Source organism: Populus nigra, chromosome 18 (assembly GCF_951802175.1).
Source record: "Populus nigra chromosome 18, ddPopNigr1.1, whole genome shotgun sequence".
Lineage (NCBI taxonomy): Eukaryota > Viridiplantae > Streptophyta > Magnoliopsida > Malpighiales > Salicaceae > Populus > Populus nigra.
This window is the reverse complement of record NC_084869.1, coordinates 4,375,882-4,402,022: the sequence shown is the minus strand read 5'-3', so window position 1 is coordinate 4,402,022 and position 26,141 is coordinate 4,375,882. Positions and strand designations below refer to the sequence as shown.

Below are 26,141 nucleotides of genomic sequence, written 5' to 3'. Positions count from 1 at the left end.
TTTCTGAATGCACCAGATCCTTCTACTTATAAATTATAATTATAGTCTTCTTGGCAGCTGCGCTTATAAGCTCCTAATCACAAAATTATCTGACATATATGGAAATTAGCTGGTTCTCACTTCTTTGAATAAAAAGTTTAGACATTTGTGCACCTGTTCCCTTCACTGGTTGTGGCTTGGCACGAGGAGATTTGTATTGAAATGGGACGTGCGAGCCATGGAACCTGATCAATAAGAGGCATTGAACAGAGGGAAGTGCTATCGCGGTAAGAGTAGTATGTTTCTGCTGGAAGCCGTGAAGAACCAAGTGGAGAGCCTAATCACTTTGCATGAACAAATTTGTTCAAACACGTATACTGATAAATTACGAAGAGAGAATTCTAAATGTTTATTGTGTATATTCAGAGGGAGGTAATGCAAATTCCAAATCAATTTATTTCCTGGTAGCATGGTTTGATCTTCTTTCGTGTATATTGAGACAATGTGCGTGGATGCGTTTATGGTTTGCTGGGAAAAGGGAGAAGAAAAGGAGAAGGCCACGGAGTATGCAATAGAATCATTTGCATTTTTTAAGAAGCAAATTCAAGGGAAGAAATCTCTCAATAGAAATCCTACATTATGGTTGCAGTTATTTTTTAAAATATTTTATTCATAAATATTAAAATATAAGATTCTTTTCATCATGGTGCAAATAAATGTTATATTAAAACTTTATATAAATAAACATAATATTATTTAACGCTTAATGATATTTTTAAGTTATTATATCAATTTAGTAAATTCAAAAGAATTTGTTAAATTCTTCGTAAATGCTGTCCCAGTATATAAAATAAATAAATAATTAATTAAGCATGTAATGAATAATTATGAACTCGATTTATATAAAAATTCGGTATGATTTTGTGATGTTTAGATTAAACACATGCTAATTTATTAAGTAGGGGTTGCCTTTTTTGCTATAACAAACCCCACAAAAACGAGAAATCCATCCTTGAAAAAAGGATGTTAGTGCAGATTTTTATTATTTTTTCTAATTTTTATTTTCTTATTTTGATTACAACTAAATATGTCAATATCTGATTTTTGTTTTGAGCATTAGGTCTTGAAGAATGTTGATTTATTAAATAAAATAAAAAAATGTCAATTTAAGTCATGGACAAAAATAATAAAATAAATAAACATAAACTAAAAGAAACATAAATATGCAGCACAATATTTTATTGATTAATAAAAAAATAAAACTTGAAATCTTGAATAAACAAAAAAGAAACCCTTTTCCTCCAAATCAAGCAAAATCATTTTGATTGAGGGATGCCATTAAGAAGCGAAATACAAATGCTATTCCAATTGTATCCCTTATCTAAGTTTCTATACGGTTAAACCATGTTTTTATTTTTTATTTTTTATTTTTTAGAATCTATATTTATTAGAAAATTAAAATTTATATTTATTAAAAAATAATATAAAATCATAAAGTTTTACTTAACCGTTTAGATGATTAGCATTTGTAAAATCAAAAAATTTTATTTATCAGAAGTTTAATAACCAAGTAATCACGAGTTCAAATTTTACCATCTTATTTTACTTGATAAAAACTAAAACTAAACACAAGGTAATGCATATAAATTTATACAAATTTTAAATCTAAAAAACTTTCATTTAAGATAATATATTACATATTAATATAAAATCATATCTTGAAGTCTTCCCTTAAATTTAAGATATATATATAAAAAAAAAATAGAGCATTGACAAAGGGCAAATAAAATATGTCGGTATTTATCAGCATTTCTTCGTTATATTCCTGTCACCTACACATCTTATCTATATACAACTACAACATGCAAGTGTACAAATAAAAACACACCTCTTTGATAGTTCCTTTCAGCATGCACGTTCAGTCGATTACTCGTGCGATCACATCTGCTATTTCTTGTAAGTAAATTATAAATATACAAATATGATATTCAGATACAGTAGCTTGAATTCAGGTATACTATCTGCTATAGTATGTCCTCTGATTTTGTTGAGACTTGCTGGAGATTCTTCATCAGCTTGCCTCTTGCTTATCGGATAGATGATTTCATGTAGGAAAAATCTAAATAATGTTTTGCGGAAATTAAGTTATATGTCATGTTGAATGAGGAAATTGATTATGCAAGGATACACTTGACTTACAGCCTGTGGAAAAAGAAGAAAACTGCTAAGCACTCGTCATGACATAGGATTTACAGATACAAGTATGGAATGTCATATGATATAATACGTATAACCTTCTTATTAATTCTCAAAAAGCAGGTAATACCAGAACCTCCAAAAAGAAGTATAAGATTAACTCGTACCAGACGGCCTCCTCCCACTAGATCATAGTGAGCATAATGCGGACCACTTGGCTCTCCAAAAACTCTGTAAGTAACCAAATGCTTGGGAATGACCTTTACTGTTTCTGATCCATTGAAATCATCATAGCCAGAAAGAAACGTGTATGAGAATTACTTCAAAATTTAAAGCCAACTGAAGGTGCATGCAAACCAAATGAAATAATGAGCTACCGTATACAGCTTCTGGAGGACAGATGAGATCTTGATCCCCTGCAATTGCTAACACAGGAACATTAGTTTTGCCTAGATGATCCTTGTATAGGAAAGATCCACTACGGTCTCGTAATCCACCTTCTTCAAATGCTGTTGTTAGCTGCAATAGAAGCTTTGCTGGTACTGTGCCTGTGGATTATTATGATTGGATTATGTCATACGTGCTATGGAGGAAGAGATACAAGTGGAAATGCTGGCCACTATGGACATTACCAAAGGCCTAAAATTAAACAGGGAGTTATTTAAGCTAAAAAAAATACATAAATTCTCAAACTCGATAACAGCAATTTAACAAGAAGAATCAGGGCCAAGACCTTAGAATATAAATTAGCTAAGATCATTTGCAAACTGGCATATGTGGATATACAGGATATGATTAACTCAGATGATTAAACTGAAGGATTATTTGAGTAGATATAGATAGAATGAAGGAGCCGCAAGCCTCAGCATCCAGCTCTAACTTGCAAATGAAGTATATGAAACTGATAAATAGAAAAAGAAGGGGTAAACTAGGCCATTGTCTGCCCCCACAATAATATATGCACTGGGAAAACTGAATGACAATGAATTGACAAAAGGGAAAGCTAGAAAATTTAGTGAGGTTATTGCAACCGGCCATACTGCTGATTTTTAACTTGAAGACAGAAAAGTTTCCACAGCATTAGATCAAGAGGATGATGGTGGTTCCATGAGTTATATTCAGGGAATTGATCAGAATGTCCTTCCTGGGGGTTGCAGACAGATTAATAGAAGAAACAGAACTTGGCTGTCTCTATTGATACAAGAAATTTTAAGTTAGCACACTACATTTTGTACTTACAGAAGTTGTTCAAAACAAGTTTTTCAAGCAACTCAGGATGCATCATGCCAGGAGCAGAAATTTGATGATTTAACCAAGACAATACATAAGGAGGACGAGATGCAAAAGTGTGAACAGCAGAAAGTAATGCTCCGAGTGGAATAACAGGAACATTAACTGCCTTTGCAGGGTCTGCCTGGGCACCATGATGAACAAAAATTAGATCCACAATGTTTTTTTTTTCCAGTCATCTAACAAGAATAGAGAAATAGACTGTCATTTCACTTACCACAGGTAAAAGCAATTTCAGTGATGATTTTGAAGACGTGTAGTCAAGTGATGATCCCAAAGTAACGACTGATGCCAACCCCGAATCCATTCCTTGAAAACCTTAAAATATAACATCATTTGAGCAAAGAAGAAAAGGATTGTTCCACACTTAAGGATACTACCCCTTAAACCAATTTGCAAGAAACCATAACACTCTTCAATTAAACATCGTATACAATGCCAAAGACAATTTGGAACTTTGTAAATTGTAAATAAGCAGTTATACTTAATAGATTATCCCGAGTCGCCAAATACAAAATGTTAAAAGCCATGGAATTACATGCATAATTCCTCAATGTTACTTACATACTCATTCCTGCAAAACCGTAACCTAAAAACCACATGGTTAATTCCTCAATGTTGCTTACAAACTCATTTCAGCAAAACTGTAACCTAAGAACCAGAATTGTTAGCCAAGCTTTATTGACTTTCACAGGCTCATAAGTAAAGCTTGTACTTAATAATTATAGCTTTCATGCATTGAATTTATATATTAAGAAAGATGCTTGAGCTTTTTTATGATCTGTCCACCTTTCTTCAAGAATCAAAATACCAAACATTGCTAATATCATATTGATCACAAGTCAAGTTTCAGGAACTTGCTTGATCTATCATAACCCACAATGTATATATAACGTATAGTGTTCAACAGGTAGATCTGTTAGAAATTTTCATAACCACAAGCACCTATTTCGACTCTTCACTAGCCTTGTGCTGATCCTGGTTTTTCTACAAGCCCTTGTATCAAACAATTATGCTCTTTGAGCAACTACTTTCTTAACAAGCCATTATGTTCATGAGCATTTAGGTGGATGGACTACTCACCCTTTGTTAGTTCTGAACTTGCTTCTATGAAATACACTAATAGCAAAATGGCAAGAAAAAGATAACTAATCATGAAGAAACAAAAATATTATAAAAATCAAGCAAAATGTTTTAGAAATCTATGTCGATGTTACAAACAGGAGCACACTGTCTCGCTGCATGAAAGCAATGCAGTGCACAATTGTCAGCAGAAAGATATAAGAAAGAGTATGGGATCTTACAACATCGTGACAGCAGTGCATAAAGCAGAATACCGCCCATGGAGTGCCCGATTGCAAGCAACTTGCCGTCCTTTGGTCTGCATTCAGTCCTTATGTACCCAATCTAAGATTAAATAAATCATCCTGTGAGTATTTAAAGTTTATATTCCAATGGTTGTCAGTGACTTAGTAACAGTAAAATCATTTACACTAAAGAACTGCACATTACCACAGCTGGCAAATCATCTTTCAGGTAGTGATCAAAGTCCCAATCAAACTTCTCAATGAGATCAAGTTGTTTCAGGAATTTTTCTAGTGCAGTTGATAAGTTCTCAGAGAAGCCGAAAATCTGTGGTGCAACTGATCGCTGGCCTTCAATAATATTCACAAGCTTTTGACTTAAATCCCTAATTTGGCATGCAATGACAGAGTTTCTCCCTGCTTATAAAAGAACTTGTAAATATTCTCCCATATCATTAAGCATCGAACATAAAAGCAATATAAAGTAAATATTCTTTGAATAACCTTCATCAAAGTATCCCAAGAACCTTTCAGATAAGCGCACAAGAGTTTCCGACAACTTTGATTGTGATTTCTTGGATTTAGATACAATTTCTGTTATTTCCCCTTCAACCGAAGAAACCTCAGAATCTGCTCAAGAAACCGTCTTAAATATTGAACACAATCCTAGTGAAATTCATCTCTGCTTCAATTGCATTAAGAGGCTGCTTACCTTCCCCATGGTCACCCACCAATGCACTCAAACCAGTTCCTCTAACTTCAAGAGTCCATGTATCAAATCCTTGATTAGACATGGAGCGAGCAAATGATGACTGAAAAGAATCACTCATTATCATCACTAGACTTAAAAAACAGGGAAAAACGAATGACAAAAGAAATGCTCAGCTGAAAACCGATGACAAATGGAAGCATAAACCTTTCCCTCTTATATTTATAACAAAACACACAAGAAATTGCTGTCCACATACTTACGTTACCCCATAATTTGCATATTTGAGAAAAACAACTCCAACCCAGTAGTTTTCAAAAGAAACCCAAGTGAGTTTGATCCTCAAAAACTTTTTCCAAGAATATATACCACAAATACATCTCTCAAAAATAAAAGAAAAGGAGAGGTGAACCCATTAACATAAACAAAAGAAAGAGCTGCACGAACAATAACAAAAACTAAAACAGAAAAAAGGGGGTCACCTCAGGAGAGAGATCATATCCAATAGCATTAGTTCCAACCCCAGATAACAGCAGCAGCGGATGGTTCCTTGGCTTTGCCTATGAATCGAAACACATGATCAAACAATTCAAAAAAAAAATTTATTTTGTTGAAAATACAAATGCATCCGCAGCCAATGCCGATACCAATACCTTTGGAGAGGGTAAGTAACGCCATAGAGCGAGTTTCCATTCAGAATTAGAAACGGTGACATAGTGGAGCTCATCTGCCGTACATGTATCAGGCTTCTTGTTGTTCTTCTCTGCATTTTTCGTCACAGCCAACCCATTTCCTGGTCTTGTTATATTCCTAGCTGATGAACCGATCCGTAAGATGTTAGGTCTCGGGTCGGATGTAGCAGAGTTCTTGAGGTGATAGAGGGCTGCGACACCGGCAATTCTGGTGGCGGGTCGGATATCCAGTTGGAAAACAGCCATAGCCATTTTATTGTTATTTTGACAAAAAAAAAAAACTGCTTTATGTTTTTCAGGTTTTGTGTTTTACATTTATTTATATAATAATAATAATAATAATAATAATAATAATGAAGGTGATATGCAATGATGGATGGCAGATGGTCTAGTTGGACCATCATAATATTTTTCCTTTGGGAGTAGATATTTTCCAGTCCCCTCCGCTGTGACTATAGTATTTACAGATTTTGCCGCCGTTTGGAGGTATATGACGTGGCAAGTGGCTGGAACCGATAAGATTAGATCTGCCCCCCAAATTCGGGGAGAAGAAAAGATTTTATTGTTCTAGGGTTTGGCATATTATATATTTGGACAGTGCAAAGGATTTGGCTTTGGACACGTGGCGAGTGGGTGGACAAAGATAACAATTAACGTGTTTCCATTAGATTACCTCGTAATTTCTATATTCACATACAATACACAATACTTGGCTGCTTCATGTCTTATCTTATAATATAGTTATTAATTATTAATTAATTAACAAAGATTTAAAGAGGTTTATTTCTACCTTAAATTCCCTCACAAAATACTATTTATTATAATATTTTTTTTAATATATATTTTTTTAATTTTATCTTTTAACATTTTATTTATTGAAAATTATTACGATTTGTTTTTTTTAATTGATATTTTTTTAAACTTCATCTTCCAGTATTGAAAATTAAGAATTTATTTTAATTAAATAAATTATGAATGAGTGAGAAATTAATCTCATAGAACTATTGGTTTTTCTCAAAGAACTATTAGTTTTTCTAGATTTAATTCTTAATTTATGATGGCTAATCAAATATTGATAATGATGAAAATTAATTATCATTAATTATTTGACATTTTAACTTTTAAAATTCATTATCTTCCTTGTCTTATTTTTAGTGTTTTTTTTTTTATGTTTTGATTTTCCTCTCAAATCTAGAATTTAAGTTCATGTTATTGAGAAATATTTAAATTGCATAACACCTCATTTAAAAATGTATTTAAACCAAGGTGTTGTTAAAATCTTGGGAAAAATATTGCAAACATTCTAGCTGCATAAGTTAGGAGTAATAAAGTTTTAAGAACAAATAATTCATTCTTGACAACAAGAAAATATTCATTATTTTAAAGTGTTTCAACAAGTAAATACACTTATTGTTTTAATTTAAGCATAATTAATTTTATTATTAATATGTATGCTAGGTTTTTTTTATTTTGTATCAATTGTAAATTTGAATATATGCTTAGTTTGCATGATAGTATTCTGTTATTATTTTTGTGTTGAACACATGTTTATCATTAATTATACTTTTGTATGCTTATAAATTTAAACTTGTATGAACTCTAGGCTTTAATTAAAAATTTTTTTATGTTTAACATGCTTTGTTATGATAAATTAAATATCATTTTTGTTTAGTTTATATTGTGGGAAAGAGATTATAATAAAATTAATAATATAGATTAATTATGAAAAAAAATTTTAGCATCTTTAGAATTAAGTTTTTTTTTTAACTTTCTTTTAAGTTGCTATATTCTCACATATATATACTATAACCTTTTGGCATGTTATGAATTTTTTTTGTTTAATTTTAAAAGATTGTTATATATCTTTATTTTAAAATTATAATTTATCTTTTAAAATTATTTTTTTATGTTATTTGGATGGTTTGATGCACGTTACAAATCTTATTGATATATAATTTTTCAATAAGTGAATCATTAATTTGTTTATGATATTTTATGTTATTTTATTTATACTCTATAAGATTGAAATCAAAGTTATCTAGTTGGTTTTGTTCACATATATATTTCTAGTCATATATACAAAAAGTTAATACAACAAAGAGATACGGTCTAGAAAGTTTTGTCTAAAAAAACTAGATTTTAAATGGAATTATTTGTGATTCCCCAATCTTTTCCGAGAATTTACTTAGTGAATCTCATGAGAATTCACACGATATCCACTTTATAGTTTATATTTATCAATAAATATTGTACTCATTATTTAACAACCTTTATAAAAAAATCATCTCAATTTAATAACTTAAGTTGTTAGAAATGAAGTTTTAAGATATAATTTATATTATTTAAACCTATTAAATAGTTTAAAAAGAATGATTTTTAAAGATATACGTGGCATAACATAAGTAATCAACCCTTTTTATCTTTTATTTTAATATAAATAAAATACTTGTATTTATGGAATAAGGAAAATGATCTAGTTATATGAGGTGAGTTTTCAATTTGTCATTATATCTTTAATTGTGTGAATTTAATTTCTCAATAAAATTATAGAATATTTTAAAAGGAGTGGTAAAGTACTGTAGCTTTCCCACGCCTTTCACTTTCCCTATTATTAATATATTATATTATTATTATATTATATTATATTATAACATATACTAAGCCTTTCACTTTCCCCATTATTAATATATTATATTATTATAATTATAATTATATTATAATTATAATTATTATATTCTATTATAACATATACTAAAAAGTAAATGAAATGCTAAACTGTCTTTATTTTTAATTTTTTTAGTTTTTTTCTTTTAATAATTTTTTTTGTTTGATTTAGTTTGTTAATGTTAATTTTTTTATTTAGTTATCAGAATTTCATAACATGGATCCCGGGTTTGACGGGTTAATGTGATTTGACAAATTAACCTGAATTTTTTTTTCTTTTTAATTAATTTTTTTCGGTTAGTTTAGTTTGTTAATATTAAATTTCTTTCTATTTAATTATCAGACTTTCATGACATGTGTTCCGGACTTGATGGGTTAACCCAGTTAATTCTGGGTAAACTCGTCAATTTTTTATTTATTTAGTTATCAAACTTTCATGACGCGAATTGTAGGGAACGACTGGTGTGAGCTTAAATTAACAATGGTTTTGATATTAGAGGCTTCTATTTCATCATATATTTTTTTTCATTTTATGCCTTTCACTGTGAATTGTACAGTGCAGTCCACGGTGAAAAGGCTGATGCTTTTTTTTTTCTTTTTAAGTAATTTTTTTATTTAGTTTATTGGTATTAAATTTTTTTCTATTTAGTTTTCAGACTTTTATGACATGGATCTTAGGTTTGACGGGTTAAGCCAATTAATTTAGATTTTCCTTTTCTTTTTCTTCATTTGTTTTTTTCTTCTTATAAGTTTTTTTTCTTTTATTTTTTCTTTTTAATTAATTTTTTTTAATTTAGTTCCTTAATATTAATTTTTTTTCTATTTAATTATCGCATGATGCCTTTAGTTTTTCTTTTTTTTTTCTTTTTTCTTTTTTGCCGTTTTTATGCCTTTGACTGTGGACTGCACTGTGCAGTCTACAGTGAAAAGGCTAATGTCTTTTGCTTGTTTTTATTTTTTTTCTTTTTTAATTAAATTTTTCATTTAATTTAGTTTGTTAATGTTCACTTTTTTTTATTTAGTTATCAAACTTTCATAACACGAATCCCGGGGTTGACGGGTTAACCTAGTTTAATGGGTTTACCCAATTAATTCTGGGTAACCCATCAATTTTTTTTTTCTATTTAGTTATCAAACTTTCATGACAAGAATCCAAGGTTTGACGGGTTAACTTGCTTTGAAGGATTGACCCAGTTAATTCAGATTTTTTTCTTTTTCTTCGATAGTTTTTTTCTTTATGTTGGTTTTTTTTCTTTGTTTTTTTCTTTTTAATTAATCTATTTAATTATCATATTTTTATGACACGACCTTGCAACCAGACCCATATCCAAAGTTATTGTGTCTGGTATTGCAGTCAGACCCACTTAAACTTGGGTCATGCAAGTTTAATGTTATTTTTAATATTATAAATATTACTCTTAAGTCAGATATTGCAGCCAAACCCAAGACTCTTGGTTATGCTTTACAGAAATACCTAATATTTTTAGATCTTAATTATTTTTGATATTTTTTATGCAAAAAAATATTAACCCGTGATATTGCGCGGGTCATGTAACTAGTATCTTTCTCCAATGTGTCCTTTGTTTATTTTTCCATGAAAACTAATAAAAATGTCAAATTGACTTGCATATAATGTATTTTTATGTCAAAAGCACCCCGTACTCTGAATAAGGTAAGTACCCATCTATCCTTGTGATGTTTTTTTAATAAGTCCTTGTATATATATGTTTTTAATTTTCATTTAGATCTCAAATATGTCCTTTTAACATAATCAAATATTCATATTAATAAGTCTATGAATGTTAAATATACTTTATAATTATTTTTAAAATTATCCTCTTAATAAATTAAAAATACGAGATAAATCCATAAGATTTTTTTTTTGTTTTTCATAAGTTTAGTTAATACATGACAAATAAACATGTTGGAAATAAATATTAAATCCTAGTAATAAATGTTTGTCTCATGTTTTTAAAATATTACGAGATTTTTATAATAAAAAATTAATTGAAATTTGGTATGTCATTTAAATTAACTGAAATGTTTTTAGTGAATTTCATATGACTTATAAGTTTAATTTTTATATAAAACAGCCCTCTTAGATATCTTAACTAATTTTTAAGGACATATATATATATATATATATATATATATATATATATATATATATATATATACATATATATATATATATATAGACTTATAAGGATACATGCTATTTACCCTATTCATAGTAAAGGGTAATTCTGGTATTAAAATATATCATGCGCAAGTCATGTGATTTTTCTAAAAATAGAGAGAAAGACATATTAGAGAAAAGTCTTCATTTGAGGATTAAATTGTCAATTAGAGATATAAGAATACATAATTAAAATTTGTCAGTTAACTACGGGAATTTTCTCTATGAGATATTTAAAGAATGAAAAATAGACAATTAAATAAATCAGGTTCATCACATGTCCTTTACTAAGAAAGGCCCCTGTTTTCCCATGTATGGTAGATTTAAGAATATTATTAAAAAGAATTCAAAACCCACAAACCACAAATTATAAAAAAAACAAAAATTAATCACTAAATTAAACAATATATTTAACCAATTGAACCCTAATTTTAAAAAAATCTAAAATAATAATTGAAATTAATTAGATACATTTAATTGAAATTGAATAAAAAAACAACTAAAATTAAAAAATATTGTTCTCATGTGAAAACAATTCCACAACAACATCCGTACAATTATTAAGAATATACAAATTAAAAAACAAAAATAATGCAAAAAAAAAACAAAACAAAACAAATTCTTACCTTAATTTCATTATGGATTTCGGTTGAGACGAGAAAGAAAAAGCAAATAACAGAAAAACAAATAGAGGAGATACATTAATTGATAAAGAAAAGTAAAAAAACAAGAAGAGAAAAGAAGAAGAGAAGAAGACATACCTGACAAGCGTGGAGAAGAAAAAGAAAGAAGAGAAGAGAAGGACTTCATAAGTTGAGAAGGAGTGAGAGAAGAGAAAGAAAGAGAGAGAAACACAGAGGAAGAGAGAAGAAGAGAGAAATGTGTCTGATATGATTTTAGGGATTTTTGATCTTTTAATTTGGGACGTTTTACCAACGACTTATCGACTGACAATTAAATATTATTATTTTTAATTTTCTGTTGGTGTTTTTGTCTATAACAACTAATTGAAATTTTTAATTTTTTCGAGTATTTTTAGAAACCCTCAAATATCACCAATGATTTTTTATTTTGTCGGTAAATCCGTATGTAACGAATAATAATTAAAAATGACATTGAAAATTAAACAATTTCATTGCTCTCTAAAATATACCGACATACTTAATCCATCAATGATACTATATGAATTGAACACAATGAACAATGCCATGGAGGCGTGAACAATTCCAGTGCTCTCTGGAATATACCGACAACAACCATCCATCGGTGATCCCGTATGTATACTCTAATAATTACCGATAACTTTCCCATCAGAAAATTATATATTAATATTTTTAATTTTTCCATCAGTGATATCATATGTAATGGACAACATGAACAGTGTAACAAAGAGGTGAAAAGTTCTAATGCTCTTAAGAATATCCCGACAAAGTTAATCCATCGGTAATACCTTTTTTAATGAACACAATGAACAATGCAATAAAGAGATGAAAAGTTCCAATGTTCTATGGAATATATTAACAGACGTAATCCTTCAGTGATACTCTCTTTATTGAACATAATGAAAAGTGAAATTTAGAGGTGAAAAGTTCTAATACTCTTTGGAATATATCGAAAGACTTAATCTATTAGGGATACCCTCTGTATTGAACATAATAAACAATGCAATTGAGAGGGGAACAATTCTAAGCTCTTTGGAATATACTAACAAACTTAATCCGCCAATGATACCCTCTATATTGAACACAATGAACAATGCAATTGAGAGGTGAAAAACTCCAATGATCTCTATAATATACCGACGACTTTAATTCATCAGTGTATCTGTTGGTATTAAGTATCTCAAGAAATAAAAATAATTAAACAGTCTTTACATGTGTTCTGAATCATATGGAAAATTCTTAATCTTGTAGTTAAAAGATTTAGGATTCAGTCAATTATGAGTTTTTGGACAATAAAAATTAATGATGTTGCCTACGAGAAATTCAAAAATCTATCAGTTATGATAATATAAGAGATAAATTAAGTAATAACATATGGAGTATTATACTTATTAAATAAAAGGTCTCAGTTCATCGGAGTTAAATAACACATAATTATGTACTTGCCCGAATTCTATTTCTGTCAAATATCTTCTCCTCACAATATGTTTTTGTATGGTTCATCTAGGATGGAAGCATATTGACAAGTTCTTACTTGAAGACACTTCCCCACCGTTGTCATGCCTTGGAATGCGGTTGATTCTTATTCTCAAGTGAGGCTCGAAATTGTACGAAATAAAAGTTGAAATCTCTTCAACAATATAAGACTCGCATATCAAAACCTCAACATGCGCCTTGATTTTTACTTTTCTCTTAAAGTTAAACAAGTACCTGCATGAAATTAAATAAATATTTTGATTTTTTAAAAAAATAGAATTTTAATTACGATGCATGTGTAATCCCTAACCTTTCAACTAGATACATCCATCTATATTGGACTAGGCCTCCAACTTTTGCCTCAAACAGTAGATGTATGGGTAAATACTCAATTGAGTCAGAAAATGATGGAGGGAATATCATCTCAAGTTGGCAAACTATCTGTGCAATATTCATTTCAAGCCCCTCCATATGTTGTGTTTGCAACTTGTTGTAGCATATATCTCTAAAGAAGTGATTGATCTCCGTGAATACATTTCATATCCCTTTTAGCAATAAATCCTGGTAAGCTAGTGGAATAAGTGTTTGTATAAACACGTGGTAGTCATGACTCTTCATTGATATGTTCGAAGCCTGTCCATTTGAAAAACACAGACTCTTAAGCTATTGGTAGACAGGTAATTGTACATTCTTGTCTAAGACAAAACTAGTTTTGGGCTTTATGACTTCTGACCCATCATAAATCAACTCCATATTTTTACAGTGACACAACAAAGATATATCTATTCTAGCCTTGATGTTATCTTTTACTTTCCTTTTTCACATCCATAATCGTGTTAAAAATATTTCCAAACACGCTATTTTCAATGTGCATGACATCAAGGTTATGTCGAAGAAAATTAGTATTCCAATAAGAAAGCTCCCAGAAAATACTTCACTTTACCTAATTATGGGTCAAATCAAAATCAGAAAACTTCTATTTACTGGGTTAAAAACCAATCATAATGTCATCATAATTCGACACCACATCGTACAATTCTTCACCTAATGATAGTGGCGGTGCAACATCCCTTTAAAATCTGACAACAAAGAAGTCAATTCTATTCTTTCTGTATTTGTGATCCATTGGCAAGAACCACTGATGACAATAAAAAAAAAGATATTTTACCACTATTTGTTAACGTGAAGGCCTTGTTATTTTCCATACAGTATGGATATGTTAGTTTTATATGCATGCTCTAACCAAAAACCATTCCATACGTAGGAAAATCATTGATAGTCTACATCAAAGCTACCTTCATCTAAAATTTTGTTTTCTCGAAACATTATATGTCAAAGCCTTGGATAACCATAATTGCTTCAACTCATCAATCAACAGATGAAGATAAACATCTATATTCTGAATCGAACTATTAGGATCGGGTATGACCGTAGATAAAAACATGAACTTTGACCTCATACATATCCTCGGTGCCAAGTTATAAACCGTGAGTATCGCCGATCAACAAGAATAAGGAGCAACAAATAACTTGAATGGAATGAATTTGTCTATACATAACCGAAGATGCATATTCCTTGATTCTACTGAAGACTGAGGATGCACCCTATTAAAATGTTTCCAAGCTTCACCATCGAAAGAGTGCACCATCACTCCATCCACCATATTATATAAAAGATGCCATGCTATGTGCTCAGTAGTTTTTGGTGATATGAATAACCTTTGTAGTCTAGGTGTGATTGAGAAATATCTAAATTTTCTATATGCGACAAGAGTCCTTCCCTTGCCAATTCTAGATATATAACGAGCATGCCCACATATTTTGCACTCGGTTAACTCTGTATTTTCAAGGTATAATATGCAGAAGTCTGGACACATGTCAATGTTCTAGTATCATAGGCCGAGAGGTTTTATTATAGATTTAGTAGCATAAAAGTTTTCTTTCAATCTATTCCCTTAAAGTAAAATGCTTTTTTCCCATTTCACAATTATGTCACAACTAACCTCACTCAACCCATGATCTGACTTAATAGTGAACACTTGTGCAACAACCAATAATTTACTATGATTTATGCATCGTAATGGTTCGTCAGAGTCTTTCAAAAGATAAAAAAACTTGGTCACGTCTACATTAAATTCTTCATCTACGATTAGACACTAACCAACATAACCCTGATTCATCCTTATTTAATTCATAACCATATTCTTGTAAGGATTATTATTGTCATTTACAACTTCATGCAATTGCTAGAACTAAAAATTGACCCCACTATCCTTTTTACCATGATCTTGTGAGGAACATATGGTTCTCCGTGTGCAAACCAATACATATATCTCTCAATGAATCTTTTTTTGTAAAAGATGCATCGTTACAACATCTGGATCGAGAAACTTTTTATTTTTGCACCTCTTACATTGACATATAGTACCACCTTCATTAATATTTCTCGGATTAGGTAGTGCGTAATTAATAAAACCCTGAACCCCTTTACAATAATTCATTTTACGCAACCCTTCGGGTGAATCTTAATATATCTATGAACAAATCATCCATTACTTATATCAAATCTGTATAGAATATTGATAATAACATGTATTAATTATGGAATATTTTTGTTGGTGTTTATCAATGGATACTGCAAAGGCATATTCAGTCAGAAAAATTCACCGTAATCTACCGACAAAAAATTTCATCAATGTGTTCGTTTATATTTACTAATTTTCTAGTATTGTAGATTTACCATGAAAACAATTTCTAGAAAAATATCTTTTTATGTAAAACATTTTCCAAAACAAATTTTATTAATTTGGTTTTTTACAAAATGAATTAATATAAGTTTCTTTTGTTTGGAAAAAAATCACCTTTCATTTTTATTTTATTTAAATTCGAATAAATTGTTATCATTATTTTTGTTGTTCAATTCTTTTTTTTTTTAGTTTAACGTGGGTGTCCGAGCCAGCTTGCGCACATCTCGACTAATCCCACGGATCTTGAAGTTAACGACCATGTAAGTTTTCGGTGGCCATCATATGAGCAATCACAGGGCTCGAACCTGAGACCATAGAGGGAGCAAACCTCCTGGTCCCAAACTCTTACCACTGGACCACCACCTAGATGGTTTTGTTGTTCAACTCATAATTTTATTTAACTTGGGCAAGTAGGATTGTTGTCACCCAATACACAAGATAAATTTTCAAGAACACCCGGTTAATAAAATTTTAAAAGTGCAAACACTTAAATAAAAAAAATATTACAAATATAGAGAAATATTAATGTTGCAAGCATATTTGCGCATGACAGCTTGCAAATATGTCAACTTAAGGGTCACATAAACATAATGTGTGATGGATTCTAATAGAAATAATTGATTTGAAAAAATCCTGAAAGTTCCAGAACTCAAGTAGCAAAAATAGAAAAAAAAAATTAGAATATGAAGAAATAAAAAAAAACTTTGCTTATCAAATATACATATAATAAGCTAAAAATATATGACCCTAATTGCAACAACTATCTCATCAAGTCTCTGATCGAACTTATAGTTGCCAGAAGCTAAAGAAATGAATAGCACTACCATTCTAGCTTCACTGATTGTTATACACTAAAATCAATCAAAGAGTTATGAAATATGGATAAAAAATGTCAAATTTGATTGTAGATAGGAATTTAATATAAAATTACGTTAAATGAAATGAGTGAGTAGTTATTAAAAATTATTTAAAATTTTTTTATTAAAAAAAACAAGACAGCCAATAAAAAAAACAACTCAATAAAACAACATTACAGTTCAATAAAGTTCACATATCTTTAAAACCTGTTTATTAAATAGACATGTAATTGTAGACTGATAATAATATGCAATAGTTTATACATTATAAAACAGTAGACAATAACTCTACAAACGATAGTCAAGTAGGTTTGTAATTTTCTTTGTAATCAATAAGTTTGCAATTTCAATTTTATAAACTAAAAATAACAAAAAGATATTTCATTATCCTAAAGTTCCAATTCAATTAGAATATAAATCACTTTAAAAATATAAATATTCATTTCTTATCCTAAGTTATTAAATTTATTTTACATTCAAATTGTTTTCATTATTTAGTTACTTTTTAGCTGAACAATAATTGTTAATATGAAAATATATTTAATCATATTAATATTTATGGAACTCTTTAATATAAATTTAGAATTAAACAAGTAAATTAAATTAGTTAACTTAGAATTTCAATCTTAAATTGCAAAATCCTCCTAGACAAACATAAAAACATCAAACACCGAACATATTATTGGATGATCCTGCGTGCTCAACTCGTATCGAATCTGAGGTCCGGAAAGATATCATAATTCAGCCGAAAAAAGAGTTAATAGCAACGGTAAATTACCACGCCGAAATTCTTTTCATTTCATCAACTAAAACTTGTCCTACTTCCTTTTGGTTGTTGATTCAACCAAGGAAAGAATATGTTGTGCAATCTGTGCAGAGGCATCAGGCTTTGCAGCTCTCAGGGCCCTTTCTGACATCTCTGCTCTCAAAGCATCATCGTCTGTACTAGCAACCACACGACAAACTCATTAAATACAGAAGAACAAATCAACTTCAGCAACAAGAGAATTTCGAGAGCAGCTAAGTGAGATCTTGCCTTCCAAGAGCACGAAGAATATTAAAAGAAAACATAAAAATGATTTTGTAACATCCATCTTATTTGTCAATGAAGTTAGCATATTTCAAGAAATCACTAACTCAGAGAGATATTGCATAGTATCAATAGACCTAGTCAGGAAGAATCTATCAGTTAACTGTTTGAAGTTTATTGCACACCAACGAATGATCTTACTTGATACCAAAAAGTTTTGTAGTTTTCTCACTGATTTCTCCCCCAAGGCCATTTCTTAGAGAATATTTTAAAGTTATCTATCAACATCTCAAGGAAAGAGCAGACAATTACCCTTATTATCATTCTGGCTGATTCAAATATATATATATTATGCTCAAATCATAAATACAAAGAACATGAAATTCGTTGTAGCTAACTAACAAATGTCTTTCATATATTTATAAGTGATAAAAAATTACAAGGCTCAACAATTAACAACTTGGAAGCATTCGAGGAAAATTAGCAGTATCATGAATTTATATCGACTGCATCACAAAATGCTGGGACTAAGTTGTTTAAGCCTTAAGGTGAAGTTATATCATGAAAACAAAGGAATATTCTGTCATAGCAAAATTTATAATACTGCAAAGCACAGTACAACATCATAAATAAAACCCTCATAGCATGCAAACTGTAGTGCATCAGATAAGGGGAAATTCAGGTTACACTAAAAAGTGGCCATAGCTATTAAATTATGCAAAGTGCTTTTTAGAGCAGGATGGTAAAATAACACTATGGACTCGCATATATTGATACAACTATCATCACTAAGAGCAACGAATCAAATATACCTAATATCTCTTCAATTGCAGTTCCCAGAGTTGTAGAATCAAGTTCATCTTCAGTTATAACCCTTGTTCCTGCTACATCTGCCATCAGAGAAGCATTTTTGAATTGATGTCCTTCTGCTACATCTGGTGATGGTATCTACAAAGAAGAAAATGCTTCTCATATGTAGTTCTTGAGATACCAATTAAACTCAGGGTGCCACAGAGAATTTCGTAGCACATTGCTACCAAGTGGTGAAAGCAATGCCAACATAGCTGCATATTAGTGTACACGTGGAGACATTCTGGAATTCAGCATATATAAACAACAAAATCGAACCCCTCAACATAAATGTCCATAATTTCGTACTAAATTTTCATCACACACTTCTTTCTAACCTTTAGGTTGCTGTGTTAACATGTCTTCGTCTGCTGCTCATTATTACAACATGAACCTTGTTCAATTACATGATGAAATTATATCAAATAACTAGGGTCTGTAGATCATTTGTTAAAAACCATGTCAGATATCTATTTTAATTTCTTAAAATCATGTATCTGTACATTTAACTGGATGCAATTTGAATGAGAATAATGCTTCTGGTTTTGGATTCTTGAAGACATGAACAGAATAAACCGTTACAAGGCCCTGGATTTAACTAATTTAATCACACACAAGAAACATAAATTAAACAGAGAACTAGTTGAAAAGAGGGCAAGGACTACAATCAGAGGACATACTGCATTTCTCATGTGACTGCTAAACCGTTTGTTAATTCATCCAGTTCCTTTCTAATTCAACAAGTTTAGAAATTGTTAATTTCTAAACAGGTTGCTGGCTGGTATTCTTGTAAAGTTATGACAGAATACCAAACCACATGTCTGCATGTCTTCTCCAACATAGCTCCTAGTTTGACAGATCATTGTTGTTAAGCATATTTTTCTCAGAATAATGCAATTATGAAACGTGTTTATTATCCGACAACGGTTTTCATCTTATGGTTTCTATCAGTATCACTGCAACAGAAAATGTAAGGATTGGAAAAACTTGCTAGTGCCTTTTTGAATGTCTACTAATTCGTCTCATATCCAAATATGTAAAGTTTGAAAAACAAATGCTCATCAGTGTAAATTCAAAACAGAAAAAAACCATTTTGTTTCATAGAGGCCATAGCTAAGCAAAGTAACCTACTCTACTATATCTCACAGTCTTGATAAGCTGCGGAATCTAGCAATTTTGAAAAGTTTCAAACTATTACACTATTCACTAAAGCAGAGACTAAAGCCTTATTCCACCAAAGTTTTCTCAAAAAAGAAAAGGAAAGAAAATTTCCCTATTTACCAGAATAGCAGATTTTCCAGTGGCCAAGATCTCAGAGCAAGTCATTGCACCTGCTCTAGAAACAATAAGGTCTGCAGCAGCATATGCCAAATCCATTGAATGCAAGAACCTGTATAATTTCATAACTACATCAGATTCAAGACAACACAAATCTGCATGATAAATTGACTGAGAACACAACATGAGACCAGTGCTCTGAGATTCAATGATGAATAATAGTCAAAACCATATTTGACAAGCTTATTAGGATGCCAGAAAAATTTGAAGGCAATGATATAAATTTATCAACAAAAATCATAACAGAGTAGCATATTAATACAACTTCCTGACCAATTGAAGCGAATAAACTACATTTACACCTAATAGAACTTCGAGGAAACAGATAAAAGGGCCTATTGACTTACAGTAGGAAAGAACGACTGATAAATTAAGCATGCATTCAAATAACTAGACCCGTAGTCATTATTTAATCTCCTTCGGGTTCAGTATAGCTGAGGCACTTTAATTCACAAATTCTCCCAATTTGAGGGCTGTAGTGACATCAATTTTGTTCAGGGAAAAATGCCAGGGGTCAACTTATTTATCTCATCATCTATTTCCTATCTATCTTTTCTTTATGTTTATGCGATTCCTTTCTTTAATTTAGCAGGACTGGACGAATTTCATTTTTTTTTTCTGTTAGACAAAGTCAACAAGCAGAGGCCAGCTCATTTGGGTCATGGAGGTAGGTTTATCACCTGAGAAACAGGCAACATACTGCTAATAAACAATAAGTTCCTTCCCATTGCAACTGGATTTTGCAAAAGCACAAGAATATGTTTAAAGATGCCCTTTGTTATAAAATTTAAAACTATAACGAAAAACACAGTGAGCCATTATCATCACAAAAACGAGAACCACCATCTTAGAGATTTAAATCCATCAACCCATTCATAGAAAGAATGACTGGAACTTACGGCTTCAAAACCAAGTTTGAATGATTTCTAACAAGACTCTCCATCTCATTATAAGACTCCACGCCAGTTTGCCATATAATATACCAATCCTTATGCTCCAATAACATTTGACTATAAACATTCAGCAAAGCAATGTTAATAGCATTAGCCCCCAAAGACCCTCCAAGCACTAAAATGACCTTAGCCTCCTCCCCAGCCATTGGAAAGAACTCCAGCCTTGCCACTGCCCTGGAAACAAACTGCCTCAATGACACCCTCACAGGATTCCCAGTCACCACACAGTTATGCTTTTTTGGAAAACACTCAATTGTTGAATTATAAGACAAAAAAACTAAGTGAGAAAAATATGAAAGAACATAATTTGCAATACCCGGAACAGAATTCTGTTCATGAATAACAATCTTGGTTCTTTGTAATAAAGCAGCAAGGCAAGTAGGGAAAGAAACATAACCCCCTGTGCCTATAACAACATGGGGATCAAATTCTTTAAGTAGCTTAAAGCTATGGATTATTGAATGGATCAAATGGATGGGAAGGGTAAGATTTTCAAGGGAAACGAGAGGCCTGCAAAGTTTTACTGGAGGGATGGAAGTGAAAGGGTAGCCTGCAGAAGGGATGGAAGTGCTTTCCATGCTATTTGGAGTTCCTATGAAGAGGATTTCAATGTTGGGGTTTGATACTCTGAGCTCATCAGCTATTGCAACAGCTGGAATTATGTGGCCACCTGTTCCCCCAGCTGCGAACACCACCCTGAGGTTGTTCTTAGGGGTGCTAGGTTCTTGTGGGGTGATTTGGTGATCATTTGTTGATTCCTTTATTGATAGGCAGCATAAGATCTTGAAAGACCTGAAATAACAACAACAATAACTATAACCAATAAACAAGAAACAAATTTGTATATCAGTAGAGAGAGAAATACTAGTACTTGCCTGTGTTTGGTGGAGAGGGAGAGGAGAGAAGGGGGGGAGGAGGGGGAGGAGGAGGAGGAGGAGGGGCAAGATGGTATAAAGGCAAGTTGGTGGAGGTGGTGATGAGGGATAGTGGCCATTGGAGAGGGAAGCTAAGGTGCATTAGTGATTTTCTTGTTTTTTAGCACTGAAATGTGAAGGTGGGAGACCGAGTAGCTGAGAGAAAAATTGTGCCTTGTGCGTAACTGAAGTGGCGGCCGGCAGGGACAACATGGACCTATAAGAAATTTTTTTTTCCGACAACTTAAATATTTTTTAATATTTTCAGAATCTTACATGGATGAGAAAAAAATAGAAAAAACAAAAAAAAATAAAATAATCAAGAGAATAAAAAAAGAACCCTCTCCTGACGAACCCTTTTTCTTCTAATCTCTTTTATCAACAAAGACAGATCAATTTTTGTTTTCTTTCTTCTCTTCCTTTTCTTTTCCTTTCCACATAATTGAAACATGCTCTCTTTCCAACTTAATCGATGAGTGTTTGATTTTTTCTAACACTAAACGTGATTGATTTGTTTCTGTAGATATTTTATCTGTTGATGTTGATAGATTTTTTTTCATTCCCCGTGCAAGTTCTATGCATATGTCATGTTATGGTTTGTCTTGGGGCTTGGTGCTGCTCTTGATGTTCTTTTTGTGGCTTAGAAATCTACATATAAAATGCATGTGTGAGAAAAAAAGGGTCACTTTCTCTCTATTATTTCTTTTCTGATTGGCTTTCAGTCATGTTTCCAAGACAAAAGAAGAGGAAAAAAATGGAGCTAAAATCATTATGCAAATTGTTTCTGTTTTTTGGCAAATTTGATATTGTGGGTTTTGTCATGGAGATTGATTGTTCTTTTATATATTATTATTATTATTATTATTATTATTAATGTTTTATCCAACAAAAACCGAAAATGCTCAGCTTAGTCTTTAAAACCCTTTCTTTCTCACAGGGAGTATTTGTTATATAGGTTAGACTTGCTTTTCAAACTTTTTTTTTTATAAAAAAAATATTAAATTGATTTTTTCAAGTGTTTTTCAATAATTTTAATTGTTGATGTAACAAAAATTTATATAAAAAAACATAATCTTGATGTATTTTTTATTGAAAAGAATTTTTAAAAAACATCTTGCAATGCATGACCAAACACATAAAGTATTTAAAATAAAAACAAAATAGATGGTTGCTAAAGAGTCATCGTTTTTTATTGATTATATCGTTTTTTATTGATTATAAATGAAAATTCAATTAATCAAATTATTATGATCTCACTATAAATGGTTGGTTAACAGAAAAAAATTAGCAGTCATTATAAATTACCTCGCGTCATAATATAAATGGAACATCGTGATGGATTTTGAGTAAAACCCAAGAGGATGCATTTCTTTGGTTAACACCTCCCAAGCCAAGTTCTTTTCTTAAAAAATAAGTTGTCTCCTATGTTAGTCTGTAGAAGCTTTATATTTTGCATTAGACTGCTAAATATTCTCTTTAAATTGAGTGTGGACAACTTGTATAAATTCTATAAAATTTCTTTCCCTTGCATTTCTTTCTGGAAAATTAATAGTGGATTGAATAATACCCACGAGGATGACTTATTTTGGTCAACACTGCCCAAACCAAATCCCTTTCTTTAAAAACAAGCTATCTTCTATATTGGTTACTGGATGTTTTATATTTTTTGAACAACTTAATTTTCTCCTTACTTTAAGTGTGGAAAACTTGTATAAAATTTGTAAAATTTCTTGCTCTTGCATTTTCTTTCTTGAAAATTGATAATTAAGTCAAATCAAGAACAATTAGAGAGGTTTTTTTTTCTTAACAGACCATTTCAAAAGAAAAACAATTGGTAGTTCTATTAAGAGAAGAATTGTAGGTAAATTCAGTTGAAGATAGGATGTTCTCCCAATTCCTAGGATTCTTATCAATTAAGCTTCTTAACAAGTTGTCAAGACTCTGATTAACAACTTCAGTTCGGCCATCAGTTTAAAGAAGAAAAGAAGTGTTAAAACTCAAGGTAGGGTCAATCCTTTACTATAAGGTGCGCAGAAAATGAGTCAAAAATTTAGCATCTCAATTGAAACTATAGAAAGTGAAACTCCATGTAGCTTATAGACTTTTTGAAGAAAAAATTAACCATATAGGACACATTTAAGGACTAGTTGCAAGGAATAAATGAACTAATTTTTAAAATCTATCCACCACCACCACCATAATAAATTCATACATTCCTTATCATACCAGACTAAAAAGAATCATGTTGGAGTAATTCCAGTGTCTTTTTGAAACCCAAATGTCTTCAATTATGTTGTTCATTGAGCAATAACAAGGTCTTCTTCGAACTAAAATATCTTAAATTATGTTTTTCACTAAGCAATATCTCCCCTATAGAACATTAAAGCACACATAATCTTACCCTTTTAAAAATGAATCCATCATTCAAACAAAACTCACAATTGACAATAATTTATCTCCATGATGTATCATAATAAATAGAACCAGGATAGGGGTAATTTAAGTAATGATTCTTGAATTCTTCAAACCTAACTATGTTGGCTTGTATCTCCATCAATAGATTAGTCCTACGAACCATGCCATTGACTATTTTGTTATTTATCCTCGCTGTGTGCTTTAATAAAAAGGTTAAATTAGAGCATGCTTCTTGTTCAAGGTCTATTGGCTAGCTAGATACTTAAAAGGCTTCATGATCAGTGTGAATCATAATCTTCTTGTAGGCTAAATAGTAGTTCCAATGCTTGATGACTTGGACTATAGCATAAAAATCAAATCATAATTGAGATATTTGAGTTTTATCTTATTTAACTTCTCATTAAAAAAATGCTACATATTGCATATATTAGCTAAGCGCAACCTTAATGACAACTCTCGAAGCATTATAATCAACTTCAAGCACTTTATCGAAACTGGTTAGAGCAAGAATAAAAGTTTTAGTTAGCTTTTTTTCAATAACTTAAAATTGGTTTGTGCTTCTTATATCTAAACAAAGGACTTTTGTTTGAGATAATTAGTAATAGGGGCTGCAATAAAACTAAAATAATGAATGAACCTTTTGTAAAAGGTTGCAAGCCCATGAACTTATGAATCCTTGAAGGAATTGGCCAATCAAGAATAACATTCACCTTATCTTCATCCATGAGTATTACATGTGATAAAACGACATAGCCTAAAGATATAATCATGTCCACACCAAAACTACATTTTTTAAGATTCTTATGAAACTTTTCTTACCTCAAAATCTAAAAAGACATTATAAATTATGCATATAATCCTTCAAATAATGGCCATATACATGTATGTCATCAAAATACATCACTATATAAACCTCTAAAAGAGGTTTTAACATTTGGATCATGACCCTAATAAAAGTGTTAATGCATTTGACAATCTAAAAGGCATCACAAGCCATTTAAATAACCCATAATATGTTTTGTAAGTTATTTTCCATCGATCATTTAGTCAAATTTTGATTTAATAATAACCACTTTGTAGATCAATTTTTGAGAAGGTTTTAAATTCCACCAAACAATCTAACATATCTTTAAACATTGAAATTGGAAAACATTATTTGATAGTAATCCTATCGATGACTCTACTATCAACACACATACATCATGAATAATTATTTTTTAGTGTCAAAAGAATGAGAATGGCACAAGGACTAATGTTAGGTATTATATAGCCTCTATTAAGAAGTTCTTGCATTTTCTTCTCTACCTCTTCCTTTTCTTTATAAGCTATTCTATAGGTTGCCTTGTTAGGGAAAACTTTATCGGGCACCAAATCAATGGCATGCTGAATATCTCTCATCAAAGTAGTTCAAGGGCAACTTAAAAGGAAATACATCTTTAAACTGCTATATAAGATGTTGTACTACACCATTTCCACCCAAAACATTTATTGATTTATCTTTATTACAAGCAATTCTAGTTACTATAACCTTGGGAATTATGGCCATGATATAACCACACTCTTACATTTCCTTTATAAAAATCTTAGAAACCAATAATGAAGTCATTGAAGTAGGTCTCACCCTTTCCTTCATAAGAAACAAGATGAATCTTTGATTTTTCTTATTAAAAGTATAGGTATTGTGCTTTTCATCGTGAATTGTCTCTCTATCATATTGCTAAGGTTGTATAAGTAGTATATGACATGCATTAATGGGCATAATGTCAAACCATACTCTATCCATATACCTCTTTCTAATAGAAAAGGACACCAAACATCTCTTTGTAACCTTCACTTCATTTCTTTTCTTAAACCAAGTTAATTTATAATGGTGTGGGTCATTAATTGG

At 30.8% G+C, this 26,141-nt stretch overlaps 2 protein-coding genes across 4 annotated transcripts; both read right to left on the bottom strand.

Annotated features, from left to right (window-relative positions):
• Positions 1–1,748: 1,748 nt before the first annotated feature.
• On the bottom strand, positions 1,749–6,480 carry LOC133677848 (uncharacterized). 2 transcript variants are annotated; one of them, XM_062099986.1, is made up of 12 exons: positions 6,132–6,480; positions 5,961–6,038; positions 5,482–5,581; positions 5,274–5,399; positions 4,978–5,186; positions 4,770–4,872; positions 3,683–3,783; positions 3,415–3,589; positions 2,673–2,723; positions 2,553–2,591; positions 2,343–2,446; positions 1,749–2,181 (listed from the first exon to the last, which is right to left on the bottom strand). In XM_062099986.1, the coding sequence occupies exons 1-12, from the start codon at positions 6,420–6,422 to the stop codon at positions 2,125–2,127; spliced, it is 1,434 nt and encodes a 477-aa protein (XP_061955970.1). In that variant the 5' UTR covers positions 6,423–6,480; the 3' UTR covers positions 1,749–2,124. The 2 variants fall into 2 exon arrangements, with proteins under 2 accessions (XP_061955970.1, XP_061955969.1); XM_062099985.1 differs by having other exon boundaries at positions 2,553–2,723; positions 6,132–6,479.
• Positions 6,481–17,293: 10,813 nt separating this feature from the next.
• Positions 17,294–22,273, bottom strand: LOC133678174 (uncharacterized). 2 transcript variants are annotated; one of them, XM_062100406.1, is made up of 5 exons: positions 21,800–22,273; positions 20,871–21,716; positions 19,915–20,023; positions 18,597–18,732; positions 17,294–17,699 (listed from the first exon to the last, which is right to left on the bottom strand). In XM_062100406.1, the coding sequence occupies exons 1-5, from the start codon at positions 21,916–21,918 to the stop codon at positions 17,680–17,682; spliced, it is 1,230 nt and encodes a 409-aa protein (XP_061956390.1). In that variant the 5' UTR covers positions 21,919–22,273; the 3' UTR covers positions 17,294–17,679. The 2 variants fall into 2 exon arrangements, with proteins under 2 accessions (XP_061956390.1, XP_061956389.1); XM_062100405.1 differs by having other exon boundaries at positions 17,294–17,694; positions 21,800–22,263.
• Between the last annotated feature and the right edge of the window lie 3,868 nt (positions 22,274–26,141).